Source organism: Corvus brachyrhynchos, unplaced genomic scaffold (assembly GCF_000691975.1).
Source record: "Corvus brachyrhynchos isolate BGI_N302 unplaced genomic scaffold, ASM69197v1 scaffold1337, whole genome shotgun sequence".
NCBI lineage: Eukaryota > Metazoa > Chordata > Aves > Passeriformes > Corvidae > Corvus > Corvus brachyrhynchos.
The window spans coordinates 307,604-330,034 of record NW_008239191.1 but is presented as its reverse complement, the minus strand read 5'-3'; the positions used below and the strand labels follow the sequence as shown (position 1 = coordinate 330,034).

The following is a 22,431-nucleotide window of genomic DNA, read 5'->3' as shown; positions in this document are numbered from 1 at the left end:
ACAGCATGCTCATTCCTCAAACTCATGTGTAAATGCAAAATATTTTAGCAGAATGTATGGAAGTATAGAGAATACTCGTGAACACAGTTTGAACTGAAGAACTATTTGGAAATATTAGAAATGCTTACTAACATGTGCTTAATTCTGCTTTTTATATAAAAGATAAAAGTGAATCCAAGCCTGGAATTACACCAATATGTTTTAGCCTGTCTGCTCTGAATCTAAATGAAACTGTAAGTATCAGTTAATAAAATGTAATTCTGAAACATTTTACTGTATAAAAAAAGCCAATTCTTGAAGAATGCACCAAAACAGACCTGCCCAAATGAAATGTTTGAGATGAGCTGACATAAAAGTTTGTACCAGCTCCCACTGAGAAGTTTCTTTACACAGTATTTTTAAGCTGCCAAAAGCTTAAAAGTATGTGCTAAGTGCTTGCCAATTTTTCCTTTTTAAACAAACTCAAAGGCAATTTTAAGTTACATGAGCCTGCAGAAAGAATCTGAATTGGTGGCTAAACATTGTTTTTTGTAAAATACATTCAAAAGACAACTGTATTTCTTGGAAATATTTTCAAAAAAGGTTTTTTTTCCGTGAGTCAGGACGTGTCTGCAGTGTTTCAGGCAGAACAAGGAGCTGAGTGAGGAGGAACTGCAGCGAACTCTGCTTTATTTCCCATCCACATCCTTTTCTGGCACTTGTTTATGCCTGGCTGTAGTGTGTATTTGTAGGAAATCAGAAGTTAACCTTTTAGTTTCTGATTTCCTGACCAATGCTTTTGTTTCCAGCTCAAGTGGCACTTAATAGAAACAAGAGTTATGTTCCAGCTATTTCCCAGTAAAAGGGAATTTTTTGGACTTTCCAGAATTTCCATATTAAAAAAACCCCCAGAATTTCCAAATTAAAAAAAGACCTCTTGGTACAGATTCAGTTGTCAGTGACCAGTTTAGGGTTGATATAAGGCAAGAATGAAGGTGCAAACAATTGTGTTTGTGTGTTGGATACAAAGAGCAAGAAGAGGGAGTGGGGAGAAACACAAGGGGAGGAATACTGGCTTACACTCATCCCGTTGGAGAAAATCATCCAGAAAGGGTGAAGGAAGAGGAATCACTATGATTCAGCTCTCTGTCTTGCTGGGGCTGGGACCTGGAAGCTTAGAGCAGCTTTACTGTGCTAAGAATGACATAATTTTGGTCCTGTTTTCCAGTTCACTGAGAAATCGTAAATAAATTTTGCTTTTTGGTCTATCCTTGGATAGAAGAGTTCTATAGCAACTTCTTGGGAGGCCTTTAATACCTCATACAGTTCAAACAGACTTACTGGAATTGGAAAATTACAGAAAAGGGTGAGGAGGTTCAGCAAAATTATTCCATGCCTACATATGTACATAAAGACTGGACCTGGACTGGCCTGAAAAATAACTATCGGGGGATATGATGGAAGTCATACAAATCAGGAATGGTCAGAGGCGTGTAGACTTTGCTTGCAGTTTCTTTTCTCAACAGTGAGAGATGATGAACTAGGGATCATCAAATGAAACTAATTAGGGGCAAGTTTTGGGGAAAAAAATTACAGAATTAACATTAAAACTGAATTTCCCTACCATAAAATGTGTAGGTTTGATGAATGAGTGAAAAAATTTGTGAGAGAAAAGTCTTTGAGAACTAGTAAATAGGCTGATGCTGTCTCAAGCTGGGAACCTGCATGAGTGCAGACTGAAAGAGTATTCAGGAGAAATACTGTCACATTGACCACATTCTGTATTCTAGCTAAGCACCTGCTGACACAGGTGCAGAAATGTGGTTTAAATCCTACATGCTATGACCATGCTTACCAAAACTAGAATTTGGCGTGGGATAACTGAAGGAGTAGAATTAGGTGGATTACAGCCCTTTGTCAGGGCTGGGTTATATGTAGTTCTAATGGCTTTACATAGGCTCACTCAGGGACCCTAAGCCCTGCCACTTGGGTATTTCCCTTATGGTTTTTCCCTTATTTTGGTAATACTGAAGATTGCATGTTTGTTCTATGTCTCAATTAGGATAAGCAGTTTTTAATTAAGAAATTAAACACAAAGGCCTGGAAAGGTGAAACAATTCTCTGGGTCTGCTCAAAGTTATGTCAGAGTGAGAAATAGCATATCAGATGTTGGCACAATTCCATAATGGTGTTTTATTTACTGTGTTCCAGAACAGAAAGAGAAGGGCAATGTCAAAAGGATGCAAATTGTCTTTCTCTCTTTTCCACATAGCAGATTTAATTAATGTAAATCTGACTTGCAGGGTTTTACACCTCACACCTTTTTTTTCAAAAAGGAGAAAATAATCTTGCTTATTTGCTTTTGAAATTTGTGTGCTTTTTGTCTCTTCCAAAACGCCATTATTTAGCTTTCAGTTATAGGATCCAGATGATGAATTATTACGTGCAGTTGCTTTCTCACTTGCTTAAGATACCCACAGGCAACTAGAAGAGGGTACACAGGAATTTTTGACATTGAATATGTGTTACAAATATATGATATCAAACACAATAATGATTGTACAGTCAGTTTGCACGTGTATGGAGGGGAGAGTGTTTTAGTGCATAAAAAAAAAAAAAAAGGAGAGGATTCTAGGATATTTTATATCAATATTATAGCATTGTAGATGTTGACCTTGAGTAAATGAGTGAGTTGCCCAGACTTCTTTTGCTCGAGGTATTCCAGCTGGAAAATTGGGGGAAAATGTAGATTCTTTTTATAAACCAGAGCTCTGATCTGAGTTTTTCTTGGTAAAGAAAAATTATTTCTGCAGCATAGCATAGACATGAATAAAAAGGATTAAAATTACAGTCAGAAAAGGAAAGAGCAGGAGCGAAAGTCACAGCTGCATAGACATGTCTGGAGATAGTGTAAATTCAGATGATTAAATTATTTAATCACCTTTCATGTCCCTTCATCACTGCATGTGTTGCTATCAAGGGCTGATTCCAGTCCAAGTAGATGAAAACAAAAGGGGTAATGTTTGTTTGAAATTTCCCAATGGATCATGGCACAGAACCAGTGCCCTGCTCCCTGTGCTCCCCCCAGGGCTCTGTCCCCAGAGGGCTGACTGGGTAGGAGAAGAATGGCAGCAAACACGAGAGCTGAGGTGATGGTGTCTGTAAGTGAGACCATCGTTAGGTTGTCTAAGGCCCTGCTCAGCCTTGTGGCAAGGGAATGTGCCATATTCATGCCAGATACAGGTGCCTTTCCAGGCTGGAAATCTGCTGAAATGATGCTGCTGTTCCATCAGTGTTTTGGGGGTGAGCCAATAGAAACGTTGCAGTGTCAAATTGAGAGCAGGATGGTGTGTGCAGGGGGAGCAGCATTCTTTTTTTTACAGGGAAGCATGGCCTCTGGCTCAGCCAAGCCTGCTTCCCAAACAGGAGGACAGCAGGACATTCTTTAGGATCTGTAAATCAAGCAAAAGGGGCTAGCAAGTGGCTTTTGGGGTGTGGATGCTACCAGCAAGCTCCTGTGTTTACATGGCCATGTTGAGGTGATGAAATGGCCGTTGGATGCTGTGTGGGAGATCAGACTGGGAGCTGCCAAATCGCTTCCCCAAGTCCTTCTCTTCATCCCACTCAGGGACCCCTCTGACCATGGGTGAATTCTCTGGCAAGGCACAAAGAGACTGGCACGGACAACCTGTGGATGGCTCCTGTCACCACCAGTTCAGCTGGAAGGGCTGCTTCAGCCTTTCATGCAGGGCAAAGAGGTACAGCAGCCTCTTGCAAACGTGTTCTGCTTGAGTGTGCTGATAGCTGGGGCACGAAGGGAAGGTGAAGGCACGGAGGGAGGAATTGCTGAGATCAGCACACTGATCTGCCTGGGAAGAACAGAAATGGATTGACACAGGCAGAGTCTCTGACATTAGGGAGTGCTATCTGGAAAGATCTGTTAGCAGAGCTCTGACAGATATAAGGGCTGCTTTTCATGGATATTTATGCAGGGGCACCGTCTCCCTGCCTTGGAGAGCTCACCTTGTGTGGTGATGTCATTTTAAATGTGATGGATTCCCAGCCCTTAGCCTGGGCAGAGCGAGCTGTATGGATGTGTGGGCAAAATGCAAGCATCAGCTGTCCTAAAGGCTTTGTGGATTGTTTGTATGCAAGGCTTGATGTATCAGCCTAAGTTGTTAGATCATTGGTGGAGTCGTATTTCTCAAAAAACCAGTGTCATTCCATTTCAGTTAATTCAATACCAGAGTGGCTTTGCAAAAGGTTGCTTCAGATGTAGTTTTTCTGACTCAGTTGTTTTACCTTTCTGTTTACATTGTTTTGGTTTCATATTTTTCCTTTTTTTTTTTTTTTTTTTTTAGGACATTTTCAAATGTTCATGGATCAATAGTGAGCATTTAATTTCAAAATATGATCACCTGGTTTGATTTGGGAGATTTTTGAGGGGGGGAGGAGGAGAGGAGAGAATGTTCAGTCTTTGACAAAGGGATTGGGATGGAGGTCACTAGTGCTTTCTGTTGTCTTTGTTAGGTGCTTATAAAAAACACTTATCTGTCCCTGGCCCCAGTGTAGTGATCTTCTCTACCTGTCCAACATGAAGCTTTTGGGAAGAGCAGTTTTTAGGTGCAGTCACAAATCACTGCAGAGCACACGCTATTCCCAATGCCTGGATGATGCAGGTAAGACGAGCGTGCAGTGTCCATTCTGTGTCACCTCAGCTTAGTCTCGCAATCCCATTAGGAGATTTTTGACAGTCATATCTGAAAAAATACATCCAGTGTGTGGCCAGTCAGTGCAATCAATGTCCTAACGAGCATTCTGACCACAGAAAGGACAGTGTGTTACATCTAATCCTACTGCCTTTGTCCAAACACAAAACTGGCTTCTGGCAGCATTGCCCTGTTCAGGATGTCACAGTGGTGGGGGACTTGCTGGGGGATGAGCACTGAAGACATGAAAAGCAGCATCAGCCTGTACACCTGCACTGCCTGGATGCTGTGGGATATTAACTGTGTAAATCTCCTAGTTACTGGCCTCAGAAGGTGAGTATACCAGCCATGCCTCCAAGTTTTGAAAAAATAATGTAAAAATACTAAAATTGAAACAGAAAAATATAAAAAGCTCTTTGTGACGCTCTCCAGGATACCATAATTTTTCTTCTTTTCCCCAGTACCTGAGCTAATAGCTGCCTGTTCCACATGTGCCAATCTGTAACCATGGGCACAGAGTCCAGGATTGTTTCTGGTCCTACCCCAAGGGCTGGGTGTTGGGCAGGGCTGGCATCCTCTGGTTTTTCTTCTGCAACTTTACTGTGGTGGTTCTACCAGGAACTCTGAAGTGCTGGAAATGCCACACGCCATTCAAGGGAGTAGGAAGGTTCTTATCTGTGCTCTGCCAAGCTGTGAAACGTTAAATGTGTCAGATCTCTCAGTACTGGTCCAGGCTTTCTGAATGACGGTGTCACTGTCATCACAGGGCTCTTAGTTTATAAATGAAGCAAGTTTTGTAATGAAAAGTTTGTTTCGTTTCAGAATTTAACCTTAGCACAAGCATAATATGCAGTTGATGCGGCTTGTTCCAGCAAAAGGAGTTTTCTTACTTGTTAATTAAACTTTTTCTCAAATCTCTTAAACAAAAGGCCTGAGTCAGAATTGTGCAATTATTCATATATATGCTGGCATAAATCAAGACTATGTTTTTGACTTGCACTTTGTTCAGATCAGTATTGCTTCCAGACAGAAGCCCTGAGCTGAAGGGAAGCATTCATTCTCCAAAATTTGCTATGAATTTGATGCTTGCATGAGACTTTTTTTCTTCTCTAAATCTGTGGGGAAAAAAATGCCAGTGTGACAAACAGAAGCATCAGTTCTTGGTCCTTCTTGGTTGGAGTTGGTAGATTATAATATTTTAGAAGGACAGTGTAGTGAATTGAGTATTTGCTACACAGCAGCCCAAATATTCAGCCTGTTTTGGGGTGTCTTTTATGTTAGTTGAAGATACACACTTTAGGAGCTGAATTTTTGTGTCTTTCTATGGCTCCTAGCAAAGCACTATTGAAATGCATTTTCCAATGATCACATGATGTACTGTAGCAGTGAATTAGTTTTGTCCAATGGTATTTTTTTACATATTGCATATTTCACAATTGTATATCACAATTCAAACTGAAGTAAATGAAGCATGACAGTGAATAGATCTAAAAGGGAAATGAGAAACTAGAAGAAATGCAGGGAAAGGGAATTAAAAAGTTATTAAAGAACTTGTAACCCCTGTTGGAAAATTAAATGCTAATGGTTCTGCAGCAAAAGGAATGCATAGCTTTTCCTTAACTGGGGTAGAGATATAAAATATCATTTTTCTTCCCACCTGGATATTCTTACATTTCTGAAAAATGCTAGGAGCAGATGAACATGTCCCACAAAGATAGCAGAGCAGAAGGCAATTAAACACTTAATTGACTACTTTACATAACTGATTGCTTTTGAAGGGCTTCAGCATCCTTATTTTGATTCCATGAATTGGATACAGCAGTTCACAAATGTAAACCAAGGCTTGTGGTTTTCCTGGAGCCAAATACCTCTTTTTTTGGAATAGCTTGAGGTATGGATAATACTTCTCACCTTATACATTATAATTCTGAATTTAAAAACAGCACAGGAGCTTTATTCATATTAATATAACATAACCAATTTTATGATTATCTTAAATTACCTGGTATCTTTAACTGAAGAGATGGAGAAGTCTTGAGGAAAAATGAGGAAATCTTTTACGGTCACACTGATGCTAATGAAGTTTTCTTTGTACTTCTGCTACAGGACAAAGTATTATTAGACATTTGAATGGTTTTCTTATTCTCCATTACAAGAGGGATTTGCATTCAAAACAGATCTAAGAAAGTGGAGTCTTTATTTGCAGTTGTTTACTATTATTTTGGTTCATATCTCTGTGTGAATGCTGTAGCTTATTTGTTATTTCAGTGCTTCAGCCTTTTAATGCCTTGGTGTTGAGAAAATACAGTGCTGACTGCCTTTTAGTATTGTTCCTGAAAACCTGTCTGCCAGAGATATGGAAATAAATGAGGATTAATAATATTAGGAATGAAAATCTTTTGGACAAAAGACACTCAGTGGAGTAAACTGGATGAGGACCAGCTGGAGACTTGAACCTAAGTTCATCTTTTGTATTATTTTGGAGTAATGCAAGTTCATTAAAGTTTCAGGAAGTGGTAGTGACCCTTATCTCAGTGGAAAGGACACCCTGGAAAGGCCTCTGTGGGAGGCAGGAAGCTGGGAGAGAGCCTTCCCAGGGAAAGGAAAGTTGGAACTCTGCTTGTTCTGTGTGACAGTTGAGTTAAGGAGTGGATAAGCGAAGGAGCCTCTGAGAGGAACTGATACCTGCCTAAAGTTAAACCAGCAGAGCTGATGATTCCAGCATTAAATTTAACTTCTGGCAAGGACCTCTGGTCTTGGCAGCCACCTTCCGTGTGTTACATGAGAGGCACCAGGGACTCCAGTAGAGATAGTGTGGTAGTTTGAGAGAAGACAAGGGTGATTCCAGCTTGGTTAATGCTGTGCTTCTATATCGGTAGCTACTTGAAATGTCTGCATGCCTTGGCAAAGGTTTGCTGTTGTCTTTTTTGTTTTTGCATCAGACAGATGCGTTTCACCGCTAAGTAGGAGTACAGTGAAATCCGTTTTAGGGTGTCGTTTTAGGGCTGGTAACAGTTTAAAGGAGGTGATCTTCTCAAAGGCAAATCTGAATGACAAAGATAATGATGAGATGGGGGGTTAATTCAAGAGTTGCACCGCATTTTAACTTTGGAAGAGGAAAGCAACTGATCGAACGGATGTGGTTTTGTAGTGTTCAGGTCAGATATGCTGGGCTCAGTGTCTCTGCTCTCCTGGAATGGAAACCTAGCATATGGAACAATCCTTGGAACTCCTGCAGAGGTTTGTTACTTTGGATCAAATGTTACTAATCTTGAGGAATGTGTAAAAGAGTTCCTAGAGTTTGTAGAACTCAGAATTATTTGTTGGAAAGAAAGAAAAAAATGGCACTCAGGGTAAAGTTGCAGATCTCAAACAGAGTAATTAATTCAAACAAGTTGTGAGAATGATGCTTATTGTCCAATTGGCAAAAAATACAGCATGAGAAAGCAGAAAAACTATCACTTTGCCCTAGCTATGCACACAGATATTAAATAAAAATAAAAACCTAATGCATGCCACATAAAGGCTGTGTGCATAGGGGAGTGCAGCCTTGCTGCTGCAGCAGGATGAATCCTCAGCTGGAACAAAGAAGATAAGGGTCTGTGCGTGTGCCTGCACATGTGTGGGCACTGAGGGCGTTTGTTCCGTTTTAAAAGATCTTTGTGCCCTCCCAGCCTTCAGACATCTGAGCACTGGGTGAGTCTCCTACCTTAATTAAGAATAATTTGACTGGCCATGTCACTGCTCCTGTTGCCACTGCAGTTCTGAGGCACTGAGTGAGGGCTTCTAACCTGTCAAGGTGCTGCTAGGATTGCCCCTGTATGGGGTAGTGGGCAGGGGGAGCTGCTGGTATTCCCCTGTGTGGGGCATCTGGGGAGCAGGCTCAGACAGCTCTCCTTCTGAGGTGGCAGCAGGGTGTGAAGCAAGCAGGTTCTTAGTTGGCAGGTTACAAGCATTTCTAAAACCTGTTTTTTACAAGCAAAAAATACATTTTGGATATTAGCATATGAATTTCTCTGTTGTCACCTTTTTGTAACTGTCTGCAAATTTAGGAATTTGCAGGGTTCTTCCTCTTATTGGTGTTTCATGCCACTTTGAAAGGGGAACTGCTACCTTGCTCCAAAAGGAGAGATGGCCCTGGCAGCACAAACCTGACATTGCGTGCACTGTGGCCCAAGTCTGCTACCGAGGGGCTATGTAAGAGATGGCTGTTCTGTGAATGACTTTTTTTATCTTGCAGACACACACACATATGAAGTAAGAGTGCAGCTGTTTTGGCTTTCGAATCAGGGAGGGTGGTGAGGAAAAAGGATGTAATGGTGTTTGAGACAAAGATAGATGTTCACTTGCAGCGTTTTTTCTACAACTTCCTATTTCGATTTGCATTAGAGGTGGAGACTGGGTGTATTTATGGTTTAATGAGATGCTCTTGCCTTAATAGCAGAATGTTGTTCACAGGAAGAAATGAGTTATTGCTGGTTTTCTTCTTCTTTCTGTTCAGTTACTGTGGATACAGCATGTAACTTTTAGACCTACTTCCCCCTTGAACAGCATACGCAGCTTCCAGTTGTGCTGAAGCTGCTGAAGGAAGGAGGTTAAAGGAGCACAGTTTTTAAAGAGATATTTGTTGGCTGCTTAATTCCTACGGATACAATGAGTTTTCGTGGGAGATTCAGAAGGGAGCCCAGTGAACTGCGGAGGAAGAGAAAGACCATTAGGAGAGTGAACCAAGGAGAAATTCACAGATTAAGCTGTGTGAGTATGCACTCTTCTTCCACTTCTTCTGAGAAATGGCTAAGAAATTGCAGGTCACTCTTAGGACTACACCTCGGAGAGAGTAGGATTTATTGCTCATTGTTTATGTAGGATTCACCAAGCCTCGTTCAGTCTGTGTTCAGGGATTGAGCACTGGAGAATGAGACTGAAGCACAGGAAGTTCAGGAGTTTACAGAACTCAGGCACATTAGGGAAACTTTTATAGCCTCACATTGTTGATCAGAAACATACTGATAGCAGGAGTGTGTGGTAGTCCCTCTGGCACCTTATAGCAAATGCCTGGTAGTTCCATGAAAATCCATAACGCTGCTTCTGGAGAGGAAAGTTCCTCTGTGCTATTTCAGAGTTCATGATTTGCGATGGGCACCTCTCAAGGCCGGGAGAAGGAGAAAAACACTGGCCTTCTGCAGTGCAGGGAGCCACTGGAGAAAGCTCTAGAACCTTTGGTGGCAAGCTAGAGTGAGGTTCTGCCCCTTGGGCTACACAGCAGCTTTGCCACTGGTGGTTTTGGGCCAGGACTGAGGCTCCTGAAACTGCACTGTGGGGCCCTGAGAAGCTCACATCAACTGCGTTGTACCTAAACTTTCCTGACTGAAATTGAAACTGCAGACAACAATAGGTAAAACGCTTAGAGTCTGCTGTTGAGGAGTCTTGGGCAAGTACTGATTTTCAGTGTATTCTCTTCACTGGAAAGACTACTTTAGCTCAGGAAACATTTAATGGCTTCTGCAAGAAGAAGAGACAGTGAATTTTTTTCCTCAAGGCAAGAGGTGTTTGATTTTCTTCCATAGTTTTGTTCATTCAGTTACTCTGTTTGCACGTGCATGCAGATAGCTCTTTTGAGGCATGTCCAGTGTAACAGAATCAGTGATAACCAAGAAGAGTATTCTCATTAGCTTTTTTAAATAGGAAGGAAAAGAACTTTGCAGTTGTAACACTTGGTCACCAGTTAAGATGGTTTGTGGTTCATCTAGTAGTGTTTGGGTTTTGCTTGTGACTAGGTGCCTTTTTGGATAGGTATTTTATATGGAAGTGGATCTTTTTGACAAGGCTACTTTATGGTGTAGTTTCTGCTGCCCTGAGCTATTGACATACAGTCAAAGATACCATGTTTGAGCTTCATGGTCAAGGGTCTCAGGAATGAATGCTGGTGGTGCTGCTGAAAGCATCTAACCACAGCAGTTCACAAGGCTTTGGTAGGAGGTAGGCGCTGCTTTCTTCACTTATCCTCTTAAATCCTGGTGAGGAGGGATTTTTGTCATTATTGTACAAATCCTGTCTATACATTATTAGTGCTCATCTGAAGTTATTGCAGCCTTACAGGAAAGGATGGCTGGAAATAAAGCCCAAACGGTAACAGTAAGCCAGCAGCCTGCCTGCAGATAAAGAGGAATGTGTTTGGTCCCTTTTTCCTGTATCATCAGGTAACAGAAACTGAGCGTTCAATTTAGTGGTGCTGAAGAACCTTCGAATTTTACTGATTCTTAGAAAAAACAACAATGCATTGTAGTTTGACCTAAAACATAGAGCCCTTGTAACCCTGTGCCTGTAATTGGAAATAGGTAACAAGCCTGTTTCATCAGTGGCTTGTGGGTCACCCTGCGCTTCCCCTGACGTGGGTGGCCGCTGTATGTCAGCGATATAGCTCAGCTTTGCAGGGGAATCTGTGCTGATTTCTGTTCTTTTCAGACATAAGATAGACTAAGATAGGGTCACTGTGTCGTATTACTCTGTAGATGTATTTCTCAGTAGTTTGTTTAGCCCTTAGGAAATGCAGGCACATTTGACTTTACTTTTGTGCCTTGCAATCTGTGTCTTTCTGCCCAATATTTCATAATTGGAGCATGTTAAATCTTTGGCCTACAGGTACTTTTTGTTATCAACCAGCAGCCAATCTCTCCTTCATGCATCAGTCCTCTGCACCTCCACACAGATTTCAAAGTGGTGTCAGTTCCCACTGCAGCTGTAAAGGCTTTTGTGTGTGGGGACCTTACTCAGAGTGCATTTCTTCATATACTATTCTTAGATCTGTGTTTTCTGTAGATGGACTTGCATTATTTACTGGAAGCTCCCTTTTTTTTTTGTAAGACTAATTATTATCTGATTATCTTTAATTGATTGTAGGTTGATGATTGAGCTCAGTGTTTTTTTGCTCTCATTTACATCCTGCGTGTGTAAATGCCTTGATAGCCAGATAATTGATTGGGAGGGGAGTTGATGTCAAGGAAACAATTACAATTTTAACGTCATTGTGAGAGCAGAGTTTATAATGGCCATGTGTAAATGATGTTAATTTTACAGATAAAACCTCCGTGGAAATACTTAAAATCATGTATTCAGATATGTAGCATGAGAAATACCTATTACTTGTGAAGAGATAAGTAACCATAGTGCCAGTAGAGAAAGAGGGTTATTCACTGAGTAAAATGAAGCAGAACAGCATGCATGAGATTTACCCATGGGACAGTAACATATTAGCAAGTACTCTAGAAGTTAAATGATATCTTTGAAAAGTTTATTTAGGGCTAATGCAAACATTTTTGTTAGTTGTTTTTGCTTCAGGGCCTTCTGAAGTGGTTGAGCCCCTTTCAAAACAGTTGTTTGCTCAGTTGACATGTCTAGGTCTTCATACATCTAAGTCTTAGGTTTTAATTGAAAATGAACAATGGATGTTTGCCTCTGCACTGCGTTGCAACTTCATCAGACATGCAATAGTATCAAAGTCTTTAGCATCAGAGCATGATCTAATGAACAGATATTAGAGCTTTCCCTTCAGTCCTTGAAAAACAAACTCTTCTATGTACTCTAAAACCACAGTCTGCTGAAAAGAAATCTTCATTTCAAAATAAATAAAACCGTTTTAAAGACAATCCTGTGCTGTGCACAGTGTGATGTAAAATCTAATCCCATTTTAGCAGCAAGTTTGTGCTGGATGAACCTGGTGGAGGAATGGGTGAGGGAGGAATGCCTGGCACAGCCTTCTTTTGGTACTTCCCCTGAACCTGTACACAGATAACCATGTGTAGATCCCCCTGTCTCCCTAATTCATCCAGTTTGCACAAACGGAGGGGACTGGTTTGCCTGTTGCTGTAACCACTTCTATTATTGTTGTGTAGATGCTATAGGTGTCAAGGCTGGGCTTCTACCTCTGCTAGGAGTGCTGTTTAAGGGCAAAAATTGGGAGCATCTTTTCTTTAAATATAGATTTTCCTGAGCCTACAATGACTTTATATGTGAAGTTATACACGTGTGTGTGTGTGTGTGTGTGTGTGTGTGTGTGTGTGTGTGTGTGTGTGTGTGTGTGTGTGTGTGTGTGTGTGTGCACATGTGCACAGACAGACTCAGAAGTGCTGTTTACATAAACTTTAAATAGGAAGCTGACAAGCTTTGGTCAAATCGACTGCATGCAGCTTGCAGGCTGGTTTTGTTATTGCTGTTTGGGGCAGTGGCTCTGCACGCCTGAGACTGTGCTAAAACAAGTGGACAGGAAGAAAAGCATGTTTCCAAAACAGATGAACTAGACTCACTTCAGCATCCCCTCTACAGTGCACAGGGCAGGACAATGCCCTTCTCCTTCCCTGGAGTGAAGTAATCACTAATGAGGCAAGTGGCTGAGCAGAACACTCCAGCTCTGTTGGCAGCTCCTCTCTGCTCCATCCCTTCTGCCTCTGTTCCCGTCCCTTCTGCCCAGTCCTCTTCCACCACACCCTACCTGTCTGTTCAGATAGATGTCTGCATGAACAGGAGTGAATTGTGTCTTTGGCTTTTGCTTGCTTTCTTCATGAATAGGTTCTGTGTGATAGATTCAAAGAAAGCCTTTTGTTGCTAAAGCTGCACTTTTTTTTCCAGGTTTAGGTCAGGTAAGGGGAGAGAAAGTGGCTGAGTTTTGCTAGGTTAGAGGTCTATGTAAATTATTTTAAAAAAACCCTTATGATGCTTAACAAAACTTGCTTGTTTTTCCCCTGAAGTGACCTATGGGCAAATATTTAGTCTAGGCTTCAGAAGTCCTTGCTATTTAGAAGGTGTTATTCTTGACATTTTGGAAAGCCAACCAATTAAATCCAAATTTAAAACTTAGCAGTTTCATTTGAGGTCTTGTCAGTGGCTGACTTCAGTAGTTTTATGATTAAATGAATTTTTTAAATCTCCTTCCTAAGGAGAGTTTCAAGATACTGCATAAGCAGTGAGGACAAGTAAGTTGTTGCCTTCTTACCCTGAAGGTTTTTTGCAGATTGTACTGATAATTTTATCTACTGTCTAAAAGGACAGGTGCTAGTCCATGAAGATGGACATGCCCATGCATTGCCATTGCAGAGTCAGAAGGCACTGCAGCAAGGCTGCAATGCCAGGTGAACAATCATGGTCAGGAAACAGGATTCAGGAAATGCATATGATTAAGTTGGGCGTAGCACGAAGCATCTCCTCTCCCTCCAGCTGGAGGCTTTGCTAGTCAACAGTCTTGTGTGGATTCTACAGTTTAACCATGAGGGAGGTAGTTTTATTAGGGCTGGAACTTTCAAAATTCATAATGAAAGCAACGATAAATTCTGTCTTGAGAAACAAGAGCTATTAGAAAGTGTGGGTCACTCCCAGTTGCCTGAGAATAGTTCTCTGTGGTTGGAGCAGCCTGAGCCCTGGTTGCTCGTCAGTCGCCGTGCTGGAGCAGCTCCATGTGCCGCTGGAGGCTCCGAGGGCTCCAGCTGGACCACCAGTTGAAAGGAAAATTTTCTGAGATAGCTCATCCACATGAGAGGTGTTTCTATTTTTCAAATATTTAACATGCTGAATTCTCTGAATTCTCTTACAGTAATTTTTAAAGCTGGAAAATAATACAAAGCAGTTTTACATAGATTTAGATCTACAAAACAATGGTTATGTAAGCAATTGGGATTCATCCTATCCTAGCTGTATTTGCACAAAGTAAGTCTCATTTAGTCAAGCCGGTCACTTATTGGTGTCAATCAGAATTTTCTTTGAATAAGGAGGCTTTAAAGAATGAAAATTACTCCCAGCAGGATCTTCAACAGGTTTCCTTTCTTTTGCTGTGCTTGAGCTGATGGGTACTATAGCATTTTGGCAAGTAGTTTCTGAATCACTAGGAATTGGGGGTGGATTCTTTGTAATTCTTGGTGATTTTCTCTGTAGCAGAATCATGTGGGAACTGGCAATCCCCTTAATGAAATTTATTGGCACGTTGGCTTCAGTGCTGACACTGAAGAGTATATTAGTTGAGCTGTGCAGCCCTGACTGGGTTCTTTCCAAGTGCAATTCTCCAAGGTTTACGGAAAGTCATGACAAATTAAACATTTTGGACCTGATGAGTGAATGTATTTTAAGATGGGATGGTTGTGTCAAAGAAAATTTTCTTTGTACCACTAATTTTAATAAATTTGTTGACTGTGGATCACATACTGAGCCAAAGGAAGCCTTTGTAATGTGGCCAGAGGGTTTGTTGACTGTAAATAGATGCAGAACAGGCCAAGCAGTCATAAAAAGGAGCAGATCTGAATCAAAAGGAGAGACCGTCTGCCTGCTGGTTCTGGCTGTGCTTCCATATCCATACCCTGGATACCTTTTGCAGACCTTGAACTGCCTGCTCTGTGCTTGAAATGCAAAACTTATTTTCCTTAAATGAAATCTGTAGCATGATGCAGAGTGTGTTGGGAGCAGAAAGGGGAGGCCTGTAGGGTGAGAATATTTTGAGTGGGTGATTCCTGTCACTCCCAGCTCAGCTGCTTGAGGGTGTTGGGGACACCTTTATCCTGGAGTGGCTGTGCTGTCTGTGCTCCCTGGATAAAAATGCTGCCATGGGACTCCCTGCCAGGAGCACACAGGATCTCAGGCTGCTCACCCATGATCTGGTGGGGGAAAAAGGTGCACCCAATGGAGATATCCTTCCCATGGAATTCACCCCAGGCACCAAACTGCTCTGCTGCCCTGTGGTGAATAGAGACATATGTTGGTCCTACAGAAATGCAAAAGTTGTGGTGAATCCATGAAACACAGATTGTTTTCTAGCTTCAGCTCCTTGAGTGTTCAGGCAGCTGCAAGTAGCACATCTCAGAGCTGCTGGGCATGCTGGATCTCTGGCATATCTGAGACAGGGCTAAATTCAGCCTTTATGCTACATCTTCTCCAAAAGTCGTGGACTCCTGGCTGTTCTTTAGCTTTAGTTTGGACAGGCTTGGCAAAGAAATATTCAATTGAAGTTGGCCTGCCCTGGTAGAATATAATTAGCTACATATATTAACTATATGAAAACATAGAAAGACATACATTATGTCAAAGGTACAGTATGTAAGAGTGAAACGGAAAGGAAGACCAAAGGAGTGTGAGAAGCACTTCACATTGGTGTCATCCTAAAAAGCAGTTTAATTTGCTGTCGTAAGTTTTGATAGGATTTTGTTTGGTTAATAATATCATTATGAAGTCTAAAAAAACGAAGGAAGGTGATGCTATTGTTGTAGTAACAGTTAAAGTGGCTCTTTCTCTTTTAAGTGCCCATTTCAGTATTTTAGATGTATACTAGAATGAATTGTCATTTTTGACAAGCCATAGCTTGAATGAAATATAAAATCAGAATCTTGCTTGATCTTGACCAATCTGGCCATCACAATAGTTTTGATTCTCTTTATGAACATGGATCTTTGGGTCACAGATATAGGGTTAGGGTAACTGAAGTCCAGCAACTTAATTTCTTTCTGTTTATCTGTTTCCTTAATGTTTTTCTTCCTGGTGTGTGGAAGAGAAGAAATTATTTTTAACACCTCTATTAAATTCAATAGATTCTAAATATTCAGGATTTGGTGTTGAATAATATGACATTAAAGCATTAGAAAATCCTAGCAGTTAGTCTAGTTTATTTTTAGAATGGGGAAGTTCTTGGGATGACTGTTCAGAGACTATTGGTCTCTGTTATATCATTTCCTCCTTCAGGGAGTGTTCACAGAAATACAGCTTTAGGAGGATGATATATAATTATGAAGAAAAGATGGGTACTAGCATCAGTGCACAATGTCTGTGCATCTGGAGGAAAGTCAAGTACCATATTTGATTCTGTAATATCATTTATTTGGATATTTTGGGTCATTACTACAGGGAAATATAATCCTTTTTCACCTAGACGAGAAGGTGATGGCAATGAAGCCATATATCACTGATGGAATCTGGCCAGTTTCACCCCTGTGAAAGTATATTATCCTCCTGTGGTGTCGGCTCTGATTTAATACCACTTCAGTATTCCAAAAGAGTGTGGAAAGGCTGGCTCAACAACATGCAAAGCTACACAGCACTGTCAGGGTGTGAAGTAAATGGTACTGCTGAGAATGTTGTAGCAGGTGAGTCGGAGAGTGCCTTTTTACTAGATGTATTCACAACCATTTTAGCACAACTAAATTCATTACTCACTTGAGATGGAGAATATAAAAAGCATTACAGAAATCCAAGACAGCATAATTCGATTTTGGCACAGATTGCCAGGTTGGCCTGTTTCCAAAAAAGAACAGACAAGTTAAATTGAGAAGAGGCAGTGCTGGGATTATTAAATTAGCTTTAAGTCAGCCCTACTCATTTACAGATCTCTACTAGTGCTTGCAGGGAGAAATTTGCTAATCCCAACATCACTGCTTCTGTCTGCTAGGGAGGAAAAAATGGAGCAGCCGCCCCACACCAGTAGAGATAAGCTTCTAACTAACCAGCTGCCACTTCCCATCACAACTGCAATGCAAGCATTGCACTGCAGAGCTTTGCCAAGTCCAAAGTACTGGCTCTGCAAGGGATGGAGTCCGTGTCCACAGAGCAGAGTCTTATGGTCTGTAAGAACACGTAGAATTGATGAAGAGAGGCGTCACATTTATTATAGCATCATGCTTGATGCTGGCAAGGGACTAAATTATCTCTGTGGCCAGTGTATCGACAAGGATGGGCTATTACTTGCATCTCTGATTTATGGGAGCTTGCATAATAGAGTATTGCATTTTACACAGGATTTTGCTGTACTGACATGGAAGGAAGAATGTAATTTTTACTGCATGAGTAGAAAAACATCACCATAAATATTGAAGTGCTCCACTGAAAAATTTTGCAGCAGGTTTGATAATGTCACATCTACTTGCATTTAGTTCAGATGTGTAATCTTTCTCCAAAGACTTCTCTGTTAACATCTGTTAAAATGTTTCCATCAGATCATGCCCTTTGCAGCACTGAGAGCAAGAGAATTAGTGCTGTGGGAGCAGTGGTATTCATACGCTTGCTGTGTTCCTCTGCTTCGGGGTTTTCTCGAATTGTGTTCTTGTCTCATGTAAATGACCTTGCAGCTGCCAAGAAGGAGTTTTCCCCTGGAGTGTTTGAGCAGCTTTCAGGAGTGGGTTTCTGAGCATTACCAGTTTCTGAAGAGCAAAGAGAAGGCAATGTGACATAGCTTACCCTGCCTCAACTTGCACCCCAACATCTGCAGGATATTAATTTTGAAGGAGATGTAGCTGTGTTCACCCCAACCTTACAGGGATTTCCAGGGGGAAGAAGGAATACTTCTTCCTTCTGCCAGCCCCAGCAAAAAGGGTAGTTTCCACGGGTATAGAAAACCTGCAAATGCTACACATTTTTATGGGATTTCCCCATATTTCAAGAGAAGTCCCAAGATTTCTGGGGTTTCCCAGCTCTTCTCTAGTCTACAACTTCAATGGGAAGGTGACTACTTCTGTCATTTTTTTGCTTAATGGTTTTTTAGGAGATTTTGAAAACTGACATTCATGATGTTTCCAAGGAGCATCTGACCAAGATTAAGGTTGTGTTGACACTTTTCTTTTTTTTTTTGGAGAGTGGACATTTTATGATTTCAGTTGCATGTCTTACTAAGAGTTGAGATTGTTGCAGAATCATTAGCCTGACAGTATCAGCTCTGGGAAGGGAGAGTTATCAGTGTAGTCAATGTCACACATTTTATGCAGAAAATGTTCATGTTTTAGTGAAACCACTACACAGGAAAAAATGCCCGTGTGAAGCACTGGTGCATCATAAATGTCAGAGTACGTATTTTTTTCACTTTTACTATGAGTTTCCTTGTAAATGGTTGCTATAAGGTTTCCTACTGAAGGTAACAGTTGCACTACTACAAGTTTGCTTCCGGCTGAACTTGAACTGCGTGAACTTTGTTCAGGCCTTTTGGCATCGTTACCAAAACCAGTGGTACAGCAGAGATGGTACACTCAGTAGGCACTGGTGTTTTCTCTTCATGGTTTTAACTCATTGAAATGTATGTTTATAGATGAATATTTAATAAATAGATGCAATGACAAATTTAATGACAGGAAGTCTGAAACTCCTGTCAAGATGATACTGCAGGGACTTAACACAGTTTGGAAGGGAATGAGAGCAAGCTGTGTATGGTGACGTGGCCAAGTTGGCCCTGTTAAGTTCCTGTGGGGAACTGCTGTCGGCAAACAACAGAGAGAAACCTTACTGAGGGATATGGCTGAGACTCAGCCCAAGAGCTTCTTGAGCAGGACTGGATCATTGTGTGTCAACTGGGGCAGGCCAGGGCCAAGTACCAGCTTGGGGCAGCTTAAGGTGCTTTGGCTGGGTTAATATGAAGTGTCATGTCCTAGTAGAACTCCTTGTCTTAACTGGACATCACAAAACCAGAATCCAGTCCTGTCACAGAATCTAAATCAAACATTAAAGTAGTTTTCTTCGATTTGTTACTGTTACGTGTTGAGCTTGCCTGTCTTTTACAATTCTTTAATGTCTCAGCATCAGTAGATAGTGCTTGTGGTCTGTGAATGTTAAATACTAATGATTTTTAAAAGGTTATTAACTCATAAGTGTGCAAAAGGGACTGTGAGAGTTAATAGACTGAGAACTGCTGAAGAAGCAGTTCTAACTTTTTTAATTGTGTCGCCATGCTTTGGTGGAGCTTTGATTCTTTAAGCAGGGAGTTGGAGTAGGTGACCTGCAGAGGTCCTGAGTTGTTCTGTGATTCTTGCATCAGCTGTTCAGCAATTGAATAACTTTCTAGGAACATGTGTATTCATGTGTTTTAATCTAATTCATGTGGCTGTGTTGCTGATGCTAATTAAACTTTTCATAGATGCATTTGATGCCAAGGTGAGTCTTGGACTCAATATAGAAGGGAAACAATGTTCACAAGAAATCTTGAGATGACTGTGATTACTAAAAAAAAACCAAGAACTTTCTAGGACAAAGTCAAAAGGGAGAGGGACTATTACATTTGAATCATTATATGTATAATGGACCATACATGAATGAGGTAAGTAAAATCATATATGATGGACATTCTCATTGGAGAAATTTGTTTTATGGAGATGTCAAAGCTTTCTTTTTTCAATACCCCTTGGTTTTGATTAAGGGAAGATGGAGGGAAACTTTATAGTCCTGGATAGCTCAATGAAAGAACAGTGGGTAAAATACAATCTTGTCTAATGTCCACTTTTGCACCAGACTGAGAGAGTAAATGTTTCTGCATTTGCTTTCCACTAGTGCCCTTTTTCTCTTTCATCACATTCTTTTCCATCCCTTCTGGCAGTTCTTGCCCTTTCTCATTCACTCTTCCTGATGCTTACATCTTTGAATTGAGTAAATGTTCTCACTCTAGTACATGACTGTTCATTTGTTTAATGTATTCTAGCATGTCAGGCAGGCTTCTCTTTTTCTATTTTTGGGTTGTATTTCAGGACAATGTGACTTTACTTTTTCCTGTGGTGGTTTCTTACTTTACTGCTGTTTCAGGCAATAGTAGTACTGCTGTGATGATACCAGTCCTGCTTTCTGACAAGAGAAACCATGGAGATGGATGCCAGTTTATCCCAGGAGAATAATCTTGGGTTATTGCCAAGTAAAACAATATGGTGGCTTTCACAAACTGCCAGCAGTTCAAAAGGCGGGGACTGTGTAAAACAGTGAAGAAATAAGTAGGTTTCTTATTCTGAAACATATTAGCTCAAAGTCCTATCTATGTTCAGTTCAAACTGTATCCATCAATTTTCTTGATGTATTTATGGAGAAAGAGAGAATTCCAGGTAAATGAAGCTGGTGGTTTTGGTCTCTGTAATAAGCTGACCAATTGCTCTGGAGTTGTGAGATGGAGAGTGGCTGTTGCAAGTGGCCCAGCTTCCTCACTTCACTCTAGTGCACAAGTTCAGATGCAACAAGCTGAACAGAATGGAATGAGGGGAGAAGTTATTCATGCTTTGGTGTATAAAGGCAAAAAAGCAACAGATGTCAGTTTATGAAGGGGGAGGAAAGCAAATTTGTGTGTAGAGAGATCACCTGATCTTTTCTTTTTTTTCCACAGCAGGAAAAACCCAAACTCTTGGAGCCTTTGGATTATGAGGCTGTTATCACAGAGATCGAAAAAAATATTGGGGACAGCCAGTTTAAAGATCTGATATTGTTCCCTGATGATGACTTTTCAGTAAGTACAAGGCAAATATGTGTTATTCCTTTTCTTAGGTTTGTTCTCCTCTTTGATTTAATCTCCATTGCTAGAGGGAGAGCCACAAGTTGTGGCTTAGAGAGCCAGGGCTCTCTAAGATTTTCTTAACTCATGCAAAATGCCATACTTCCCTCTCACCAAATGCACTTGGCTTTTGGGTTGTTTTTTTTCCTCTGACATTTATATATGCATGACTTTACTGCTCAGGGTTAGATAAAGCTTGAAGCCCTGGTTGTTCCCAGATACATTTCAGGAACTCACTAAACGTTATTCTATAATGTATACTTCTCTGTTTTTCAGCACAGTGGTTGTTTGGCCAGTCCTAGAATCTCTCCCTACTATTACAGTCTGATTTAGTCCAATTTAATCTGTAACTTCTGATCCTGTTCTGTTTGATGTATTTGGCCACTAGATAGAGTCTCTGGTGCTGAGGAAAGCTCTCGTGGTGGGACACTGAGAGGCAGTGGATCCCTGACCCCACAGCCATGGAGCTGCCTGACCTCATCCTGGGTCCCCCACTGCTTGTCCTGGCAAACTGCAAAGACATGGAGAGCCTGGAGGCCCAGGGCAGCTCTCCAGTGCCAGTGCTGGGGTGGTCAGCAGGGTGGCTGGGGAGCTGTGTTACCAGGCAAGTGCACGGGCAGATTGCCTGCATTGAACAGCAACTTCTGCAAAATCACCCCAACTTTGTAAAACGTTTAGGTTTTGATGAATAGGCATTTTCTAATGGAAAGACATTTCAATTTGTGACCAATTGTAACTGCTCTGTGAGGGCCCTTCCCATCAGCTCATGGCACTGCTCCTGTCCTAGGAGGGCAGCTTAATCTAATCGACTGCTTTGTTTTACTAAATGGTTCTATTTCCTTGGTGGCATTAACTGAGTTAATGTGCTCATGGGATTGAAAGAAGCTAAACAGAATAGATTTCCTCATTATTTTTAATTCCTTTATCCATTTTGCACATTTGTCAATTTATGAAATTAGCATTACAAAGCTGAATAGACATACTGCGTGCTGTATGTACAAGGCTCTTGAGCCCTTTGATTTAGAGTAACTGAGATCAAGTCCATGGAGCAAACCTTCTCAGTGAAAGAAGAATCTTGTTCTACTGCTAAAGACCTCTGTCTGTCAAGCATATTTTCATATCCTTATTTTCATTTATTTTGAGCAGTTGTTGCTTGGATTTTAGTAGCTACTTCTGTTTTGTTTCCTCTGTGTTATGCTTTGCACCTATTTGGCATAATCTATCTAAATTCAGAAAATAATAAGAAAAAAGAGATTAAGACAGATGAGAGAGGTACTTGCATGGTGGAGATGGTCTGTACTCACAGAAGAGCAAAGGCAGTGGTAGATAGGGTCCATATCCTTGCAATAAACCTCTCTTATCTTTGTTATCTGCTGTTGAAGTCAGTGTCAGTTGCAAGAGCCTATGTCACCAGACAGGACTGCAGAGCTTCTGTACCAGGCAGGTGTTCCAGTTGCAGAATATCTATTTCTAGTCCTGCTCTCTCCTGCT

At 41.1% G+C, this 22,431-nt stretch overlaps 1 protein-coding gene across 16 annotated transcripts in view; it reads left to right on the top strand.

Moving 5' to 3' along the window:
• The window catches only part of DOCK10 (dedicator of cytokinesis 10), a 121,567-nt gene that overhangs the window by 10,981 nt on the left and 88,155 nt on the right, over nucleotides 1-22,431 (top strand). For 11 of the 16 annotated variants that reach the window (XM_017740088.1, XM_017740095.1, XM_017740091.1 and 8 more), the window contains exon 2: nucleotides 20,776-20,895. In XM_017740088.1, the coding sequence (XP_017595577.1) occupies nucleotides 20,776-20,895 (120 nt within the window). Of the gene's footprint in view, nucleotides 1-9,159; nucleotides 9,444-20,775; nucleotides 20,896-22,431 lie in introns of those variants that run through there. The other 5 variants (XM_017740102.1, XM_017740101.1, XM_017740098.1 and 2 more) reach the window with 4 other exon arrangements.